Source organism: Helicoverpa zea, chromosome 2 (genome assembly GCF_022581195.2).
Source record: "Helicoverpa zea isolate HzStark_Cry1AcR chromosome 2, ilHelZeax1.1, whole genome shotgun sequence".
Taxonomy (NCBI): Eukaryota; Metazoa; Arthropoda; class Insecta; order Lepidoptera; family Noctuidae; genus Helicoverpa; species Helicoverpa zea.
The window spans coordinates 4,359,112-4,369,348 of NC_061453.1; the positions used below are offsets into that span (position 1 = coordinate 4,359,112).

At 37.8% G+C, this 10,237-nt stretch overlaps 1 protein-coding gene across 1 annotated transcript; it reads left to right on the forward strand.

Moving 5' to 3' along the window:
* The first annotated feature begins 4,824 nt into the window (after positions 1-4,824).
* Positions 4,825-6,247, forward strand: LOC124643563 (ZZ-type zinc finger-containing protein 3). The gene is made up of 2 exons (XM_047182578.1): positions 4,825-5,001; positions 5,160-6,247. Exon 2 carries the CDS (start codon positions 5,168-5,170, stop codon positions 6,134-6,136), a length of 969 nt encoding a protein of 322 aa, XP_047038534.1. The 5' UTR covers positions 4,825-5,001; positions 5,160-5,167; the 3' UTR covers positions 6,137-6,247.
* Positions 6,248-10,237: the final 3,990 nt, after the last annotated feature.

Here is a 10,237-nt window from a genome sequence, read left to right on the forward strand (position 1 = left end):
CCTCGTGTATGTTTTTGTGATTCTAGTTTCTTTCATAATAAATTGCGACTTGTGTCGCTTACAGCTGCGGATTGAATTATTATGGTAAAGATTTGAAGGCAGAGAAAAAATAATGAGGTTATATAAGTAAATAAAAGTATCAATCATGTTTTTGATCTGTAGAAAAGAGATTTAAAGCTTTTATTTTTTACAACTACTATTAACTATCTATTTATATTCAAGAGCAAGGAAAATGAATTTCACTTCAACGTTGCCGACCGCATAAGTAAAGCGGCACACAATTTCAGCGGCAATATTTGAGTCACGACATGTAAACATAATTTCGGTAGTTACAAGTGACGACTGGCAACACTTTGCTTCTCATTTCCTGCTCCAAGCATTCCGTATAATTCCAGATTGATATGGAATTGCGGCTACAAATATACTTACACATAATGAAAAAACCCTTTCGTCTCACGAAATGGAATTTTCTCTTTTGACGGGAAGAAACAAAAATATGCATGACAAACATCACAATATATAACTTTTTACTCGCAGACAGGATATTAAGGACGTGTTGCTAAATCTTTATTATTTCGTCTTGTGTAGCTGACTTATTGTTTGATAAATTTTGAAAGATGGACAGCTTATGAAATGGGATGTGCCGAAGAAGGTATAGAGTCCTACTAAGTATATATTTTTCAAAATAAACAACGCTTCAAAATGATTTCTACAAAAGGTATTTCCTGTTCAAAAATGTATCAAAAGCTCTTTTAATATCACACAATTATGTGTCAGTGCAAGCACCAAAATACTTTGAAATTCATTTAGTTTAAACACTCGTTTTTCCACAACAATTTTTGGCACATTTTCCTAGAATTACAAAACAAGGTAAGTGAGGAAAAGTCAGTAGGTAGAACAAAATGCTCTTCTATTGTCTGATATCCTAGTTTGTTTGTGCCTTTTGTGGTCTCAGAAGTTATTAATAAGCCCCATCTCTGTGACTAATAGGCAACTTTGATGCTCTTGCGCAATTTGTAGGGTGGTCCGACAGAATTCCGACGGCAGGTAAATCGATTAGGCAACAACAATATGCGCTAAACAAGTAAATTAACGACGTGACTATGATACATGCTGCGGGTATCATTGGAAATTGTGGTTTTGTCAACTATTCGAACATAAAAATATGTAGGCATTTTTTATGTAGGCTTCTCCTACTAGGTAATGTAATTTTGAGATCATGAAATATTTTTCTGGAGGCTCCAAATTATAGTCTTGAGTTATGATGACTGCCGTACGAAGTAGGGATTGGTATTTACGTGAGTAGGTACAGGAAAACATGAGGCGTGGAAAAAATGGAACGGGCTCTAAATCATTGAAAAAATAACGAGCTGATTCTAAACTCCCAGTATTTTTCTACACTCGTACAATATAAGAACAATCGATAAAACTGAATTTTCTACTCCTAAAACTGCTACGATTTTTGAGGACTTACCAAGTGCCTTATAAGTCATCAGTCATTTCTTAGCAAACACAGTTCCCTAGTTCATCCGCAGCATTTTTCTCTAGCAAGCTAATGTTTGTTCAGCAATTAACGTGTGTGGGCGTTCAATATACCCGCGGCTTCAAACATGTGCTACTAAATATTTTTAGAAAGCAATCAGATTGTTTTGAAGAAGTCTTGTAAAATTAGAAACGTAAGGGAACATGATGCAGTGTAACGCGAGAACAGAAGTTTATGAGTACTTATTCTGTAATTTTAGAATGGACTGTAAATGTGAGCAAGTGTTGTGCACAATGTGAGCGTTGGTCATTTTGTAAGGCATTAAATACTTTGTTATGGATTCTGGTATTGTTTTGTAAGTAGTAAGTACGAAGGTAAGGTAGTAATAACAGTGTATATGTGAATGCAGCAAAATATATACGAAATAATTAAGCACGGGAACTAAGCCAAAAAGTAAATATGACTCCACAGAGTTGAGCTAGAAAACTTAGCTGAAAAACTAAGTAGGTATCAAATATTGTGGAATTTAAATTTGAATTAAAGTAAGTAAAGCTTATCTTCTGTTTGTTTATTTAAAATATTTTGAACGGTACGCTATGGCCACGCTTCACTGACTCGAATAAGAATTCGGGCGGTAAACCAAAATGTTTTGGTATCGCATATAGATACTGCAAAGGCAACAGCTCTGAAATTATTAATGAGAACATTGGCTGATCTTTTATGGGGTATGGCTTGCATCCTGTTGGCTTTATTTTTGCAGTTCAGCGAATAATGAGAGACTGAGAAAATGGGAAAATGATAAAACGCATATTTGGAAACATTTCAGCCTGTTTTTGTCTCTACATTTTCAAGTGAAAATCTGTACAAAATATCTCTCAAGGTTATTATAAACGTAAATGTCTTTCACCATCTAAAATGGTATCCCATAGGGCGATCTTCATCCCAACTGACCCAACGGCTTATATAAATAGTCCCATTGACTAGTAGCCAATTATAGCCGTGTCTTTTACTCTCCCTTCAGACTATAAGTGGACACAAAGGAAGCACATTCACTAAGTTATATTTATTGGATATACTCGCCCGACCGATATCTTGCACGACCCCTCTGTGGTGTGAATCAAGTGGGCTGGTTTCAGAGACCTAGGGATGATAAGTACCTACTGTGATATCTAGGTTATGTACTACCTATATGCGAATAGTATACACAAAGAGTAATGGAGAAACTTCTCTTAACTTATGTACTTGTAAGTTTGTAAAAAGATCTTTTCTAAAATAATTGAACGGGTGGCATAATATTGAAGGTGTTCTAAAACATATTGTAGCTTTATGAAATAAACGAAAATAATCCAGTAATAACATTACCTATCATTTTTATTCTAATCAGTTCAGACACATTATGACGTAGCACCTAAAAATATAGAAACCTTTTAGATTTTAGGCGATGTAGGGGCATTGACCTAGCACCTTCGTCCGCCATCACATTAAATAAACGTTCGATGCATGATTAAAAACCGAGCTAAAGTGATTTGAAAAATTATTTCATTGTTAAGAAGCTACACTATCCCGGAGTAATCACATGCGATTCGAGTACTTAGTTCTTTTTGGGACGTGATGAAACATTGGGGGACACCCAGTTAACATACTTACATTTCAATATTCATTGCTTAAGCGACTTAAGTACCAACCTAAGACCTGTTTACTTTTCTGCAGTCAAACTCTTTCTTATTAAAACCTCCTTACAGACGGATCCGGTAACCTCGTTTAAAAGATCAACTTAAGTAAACGAATACCGTTCCAGTTTAATGTCGCGATAATCCAACTTAAACTTGATCCGCAACAGTCTCCATTTAAGTTGGTAACTTAGAAAACATTCGCCTGTCTGGCACCTGACCAAAACCACAAAGTTCTTTAGGCTACTAGGTCCCTAAGCCTCGGTCCGTCATTATATTTTAATTTAAGTATAGTCATAACATCTAGTAGATAAATGATTTCTTAGTTTAAAACGTTTATGGTAAAATACTCAGAAGCTGATTTTAATAGTTTTTAATTTAAATTGAGCATAGAACTTGTGCCCCCTAAAATCTGCACGATTTATTAAGTGCAACCATCAAAGTTTAGGTACAAGCGTTGCATTATGAGCCAATGTACGATTTTTATCATAATAACTAGCGAAAAGGACAAAGACGAACTTTACATACACATTTTACATTACAGAATTAGATTTAACAGTTAACTTTAGAGCGCGACTGGTGTACGTCGTTATAAACTTCAATTTCATACATAAAACAATAATTTTAAATTACAGGATCTAAGTATGAGATAGGTACTAAGATAATCCTACAAGTGGACTTTAGTGCCTCTTTTTGAAGTCGCTAGGTCGCTAAGCGATTAAAACGCAAAACCTAATGATGTAGGTGGACTACGTGGGTTACATAATAATCTAATGTAATTACTTAGGGATTTTACTTAATATCCTACATTAATTAGCAATGCCAATACATGGACAAAATACTTTGACATCATTGTTCACCGATATCGTCCGCCTACATTTGACCTACAGCGCCTTTCATAATCCAAGTGGAAACCACCTTTACGTTACACGACATATTAGTAAGTTTTATGTTAAACCCCGTGACCTTTCTAGGGATTTGTTTGAATATAATAAGATACTTGTATACAAGGTATAGCCCCCAGCTACATGTTATGTAGGACATTAGGTACCTGGGTAAGAAAAAACTTACTAAAGTTATTAATTGGGCAAAGGGTAACCTATCTAATTTTCTGTAGCCAGTACCTACTATCTACAGAGCAGGTAAACATTGACTAATGTTTCAGTTTCATTTGTAAACTTGATCATAGAATTGGTCGATTATATTTTCTCGCCTTGATTGTAATGTTGTAATGCTAGCAAACCATCAGATCACAAACGCAATGTGCAAATCGCCCTCTATATGGATTGTGTTGAATTAGTTTTCGTATTCATATTACAGCGCCATCTGCCGCTTTTCTCAGTAATTTGTTCAAGTTGTAAACTAGTAGAGACATCTATCAACGCAAGATTGGAAGTTTCCTAGTCCGTTTTTGGTCGTGTATAGTGATTTTCTATATGTTCACTAGATGGCGCGGTTTCCAATTTTTAGGGTGCGTTCTCAAACTTGCTTATAATAACTCACCTCTATACTTTTACAAGACAAAGAACTGTAGCTTCATATACCCATTTAATGTATAAGTTACAAAAACGAATTATTAAAAAAATAAATAAATAATGTGCTTGAACGTCTGGTCGCCGTTCAATGTTTTAAAACCGGAAACCACTTGGACGAGCGAGCACTGAGCACGGATTCGGAACATAATTATTTTGAGGTTTGACATTAGGAAAAGATAAAAATGAAATCGCGGAGTAATATTATAATAAATAAATAGAAAATAGATATGAAATAAATAATAACAATAGCTTATAATTAATTAGTTTACTTACCGTCCAGACCAGCCTTCGAGAGACGTGCTTCTGTACTCAGGTTTGCATTTTTTCTGTTGTACACTGTTAAGTCTGTTTTTAAGTTTTACACTCAACCTTTTTGGACTTCCCGGCAGTTTCATGCCGGAACTGATGCTCATTTTAGACGATTAATGTATAAACTAGCCGTTAAACTGTATATATTATTGGTTTTTACAGATAAAACCATGGATAATGTGGAATCTGAAAATATGGACTCGGATGAAGAATTCGCCTTCGAAACTGATCACCTAGCTCTTCGGGGGAATAAAGATTACTGTGACCTGCTAAAGTTTATTGTCAAATTAGAAGCTCAGAAGGTAAAGGCGTTGAAAGATATAGAAGAATTATCTGAAGCTCAGAATAGAGCATTAAATGACCCTCTATCTTTTCTGGAGGACATGAAATCAGGGAGTGTGAACTTCCCTCCTCGTCAAAGTATTGATGAACTGCCGAACATAGACTGGACCAGTTATGGCATAGACGCCACAATGGATGGTGATGACATTAAGGACACAAAACCAAATAAAGATGATCTAGACAATAGCACCAAAGTTAGGGGACGAAAGTTCACAGATAATAAGCCTGAAACATTTAATCAATTATGGTCTTGTGAAGAGCAGAAAAGGTTGGAAGAATTACTTGAAATCTATCCGGAAGAGCCCATAGAGGCGAGACGGTATAAGAAAATAGCTCAAGCTTTAGGAACTAGGACTCCCATACAAGTCATGAGTAGAATTCAGAAGTACTTTACTAAGTTAGCAAAAGCAGGGTTGCCAATTCCTGGCCGAGTTCCTAAAGGTATTGGAAGAGACAAGAATAAGTCAATGTTCTACAAGAAGTCCACATTCTTCCCTCAGCTGCATGTACCTGTCACTATGGAAGATCCTTATGAGGAATCCCATGATACTGTCCCCACACTAGAAATTAAGAACAGTAACAAATATATGTTGGAGTTACTGAAATCTGCAAAGGAACAAAGATTGTTAGATGAGACGTCACCGGTGTATCAGGCTAAGACAATGTGTGTAGGCTGCCAGAAGACTGGCTTCTTAGGTGCAAGATGGACGGATAATACCGGTACGGACTACTGCACTGATTGTGTTGTGAAGCTGCTACCGGCTGAGAGATTAATACCTGTGCGACAACCCGTGTAACTGATGTTATAAAGCTCATGAGATATTTGTACTTTATTGTACTGTGAACCAGCTGAGAAAATAAAAGTGAAAAACTGTGTAAACTGCAATAAATCTACTAATTTATTTGTACACTTTGTTTATTATTTTCATAACTGTTTTATCCATACAGTTTTTAGTTTCATGGCAGTTTTTTTTTTGTTTTCAAAATTATAAACACCACATCACCAAATTATGTATTTTAAATCATGCCACTATCACTAAACCACTATCACACAAGGCACACTATTTCCATCTAATTGTTCTAAAATGCTCATTTTATTAATTAACACAGCAAGCAAAGTTTGTGTGAGCTCCCGCAGTGGGGCGGCCGCCGCGACTGATGAACAGCCACTGGCCTGGAACACTGAACACGGCTCGCACTCCTCTATTGAGCCCTCTATCCTAGATAGATACCTATAGAGATTGGAGGGTAACAAGGGACATCGGCCACATGACAACCTCGCCGCGATTCACTTTTAAATCTCGATTGCATGCACTATATCGTCGAAGCGCTTTTGCAAATCGAACATGAAACGTGTCTATGTTTCATTTCAAAGCGTGTCAGTGCAAAGCACACTACAGAATCAAACAAACTCACCCAGGTCCACTTTTGCTTTGATACACTGAAAATAATACAATCAGTTAATTTCTTACATATTTTGGGGATTAAGTTAACGTTATTTCCACTATGTTCTAAGTAAAAATGTCCCGCGTGGTGAGTGGTACCGAGTTAACTAGCTTCAGTACCTATATTCAAGACAAGTATATAACCGTTATAATTTAGAAAGACAAGTAGTAGTGGTAGTTTAAAAAAATGCACTCGATAAATATGGAAGTTACCGTTCGGAAGATGAGAAGATTAATTTGTGTCTAAGTTAGTTATATTATGTCTATGAAGTTAGTTCGTTAACCTACAGATGGTGGTCGCAAAACACTTTAAGAAATATCCAAGTAAGTATACGTAATCAGACTTATTCAGGTAAATAGAGCTCCTTTCGTAGTATCGGTATTTCTTACTACAGACATAGTTTAAATATATTCTCTTGTATGCCTGAAAAAAGTCGACGCTTTACATGTCTCCATATTTTATGAAAGGTTGGCTACGTGTCTCACACAACTGGTAAGTTATGTCCGCACTCCTATACTCGTAGCATAAAGAAACATCTTTTGCAAACCAAAAAAATAGCCTAACCTTACACCGACCTCCTTACTGGGCAACAACTTATTTTTTGTGTTAAACTGGGGTTTTCGGGAATATCGTTAGTCATAATTTGCATCTGAATGAGATTTCAGGCGTTTTTAACGATATTGAAGCGTAACTCATCTGTCGAATTTGCCTTCAGACGTTATAAAGACATCGGATAGGTAATTTCCTGTAATGTATTATTCATACGCATTTTACCTACTCAGGGAAAAATTGTGTAAAATTCGGTTTTCCTGGAATGTCTTGATGAGATTGTTACGGTGCTATCGCACCTACATACAAATGCAAGGAAGTAAGTTGAGTTGGTCCCTATCCCTATATACCTGTGGAATCTGCACATTTTTAATTACATATACTTATTATTAGAACATAAGTATTAGGGCATACAAATTTTCTTGTTATTTTGTATCTTTGAGTCTAATTTTATTTTTTTTACCGATGAGCATTTTTGATAAAAGTCTAGGCAGGAACGTAATTATTTGTAGATTACCTATCAAATAAAACAATACTTAGAAAAGCAGTTGCTCAAAAACTTAAGTATAAAGAGAATCTCTCTTCAAGTCATTCCGTCCGGTTCGGTATAGACATTTATTTATGCTGTGGCTATCCGTCTCTCAGATTACTATGATTGGACGCGGTGAGGCGAATCCGAACAGTCGCCATCTCGTTCTACTGTTAATTAACGCCATCGCCACGATTTGCCGCACAATACCTAAATGGGTAGTGCTTTAAATAGACTAGGCCTTGAACTAGTTTGAAATCATCGTTATTTATGGCGGTGTAATAAATAGAGGGAAGATAAGGCTCTATCTTAGAACATTTAAGATTGCTTTGTTCTCACTACATAGGTATAGGTAGGTCGAGCTTATCATTTGTAAAATAATTACCTTTGTATTACCTACTTTCCCAATGACACGTCTCCATCATACTTATTTCGGCTGCCGTACAGTACTCTAATGAAGAAATGTATTAACTAGCCTCATAGAAAAAGTTTCATTAAGTGTCTGTAGGAACGACTTAAACGCATCTTTTGATGCATAAGCACCAACACATAGTCCCTACTGTCTACGTAATAAAGTTTCATTTTGCATGAACCAAGAACAGCTTCTTTGCGTTTCGCTTAGAATTCTAGACTGATCCGGGATCCCTTGTTGGCATTGTCAGTAAGCCATTTTCACTGAGCGGGATCATGTGCAACCTCGATTTTGTTTGCCGTTCAGCTCTATGGAATAATAAACACAAAATATTTTATGAAATTCTAGATTTATTCTACATGTTTCAGTGTAGATTTTCTTTGCGTAGTAAGATTAAGTATGTAAAAGTTAATGTCATTATTATATAAACTTTTTTTAGGGCCTGACAGCCTGGCAGAGGTAAATATGTAATCAAATTCAGAAGATTAGGGGTAGATAAATTAATTATTCCGAAATCTTCTAAACACTTAAATACCTACCTAACTAGTAGCAGTTTATGGGAGTGGGGTTTCCAATTAAACGCACCGGTTATGATTACTTTTGTATAATGAAGAAAGAACATAACCACACTACACCATTATCAGAAAAGTACAAAAAAGTTATAAGAATTATTACAAAAAAAAGAGTTAATCACTAACGAACACAGTTATCGGGAGGATTCGTGGTATACATAGACTTCGTGTATAAAACTAACTAGCCTCGGCTGTTGGCGGGGCTGCGCGGAACGAGCATACATATATATGTGTGTATCACACGCCGGTTGGTGGCGGACTGCGCGGGGTGCGGGCCGGCCAACAGTCGTAGGCGCTTCGACGCCTAAGCGGCGCGAGCCGAAAAAAGCCGAAGCTATCCGAGCGCATCTATGTCCGCGCCGTCAAGGTAGCGCGGGGGGATGCGACCACGGGACGCTCGTACTGGACGAGTATGTTCGGAATGTAAATGGTTTGCTACACACTCCCCCTCCAGTTCTGGAGAACGCCCTCGCTCCTGAACTGGTATGCTAACCGTTGGACGTCCGCGTTTCCTTTTAGGGATGACGGGAAGAGGGAAGGAGTGATCATTACCGTGGTAACGGGTAATGTCTTGCGAATGGTATCTGCCTATGACAACATCAGGTTGCTGCGTGCTGGCTACATTGAATGTTGTGGGACTAACTACTCCCACGATTTTATACGGTCCATCGCGACGTGGGTAAAACTTCGACGTACGGTCTTTCGATGCGCTGCTAAGTAGGTGCGACTTCAACATTACTAAGTCACCTACCTGGAAAGAATCCGACGGTCGGCGCGAAGCGTCAGCATACCGTTTCGCCCTGTCCTGTTGGACCTCCACGCGTTCTCTTACAGCTGAGAACGAGTGGAGGAACTGCCTAAGATAAGGTGTAATTTGCGGCACGAAGTTATGCTTTTCCTCAATGGCACGAAGGTCATGAACGACCTCTGTGGGGGATCGCATTTCTCTGCCAAAGGACAAATAAGCGGGTGATCTTCCTGTAGTGCGGCACTTAGCGCTGTTGAGGGCAAATCGAATCACCGGCAACTTCTTTGGCCAAGAAGTGTGGTCTCCCTCTACGAGATGAGCTAGCATGGCTTTGAGGTCACGATTCTTTCGCTCTGCAGGATTCGACTCTGGATGATAGAGAGGAATGAAGTTTTGTTTGATGTCCAATACTGTCATGCATTGGCGCATGACGGCTGAAACAAATTGGACACCGTTATCTGAAATAATCCTACGAGGTAGACCAAAGCGCATGAAGTATTCTTCAATAAGAATGTGGGCACAAGCTTCTGCTGTGGCTTCTTTAAGAGCATACAGCTCGGTCCATCGTGTAGCCGTATCTTCAACGAGTAAAATCCATCGCTCCCCCTGGTCTCCCTCCGGTAGCGGGCCGAATAAATCTAT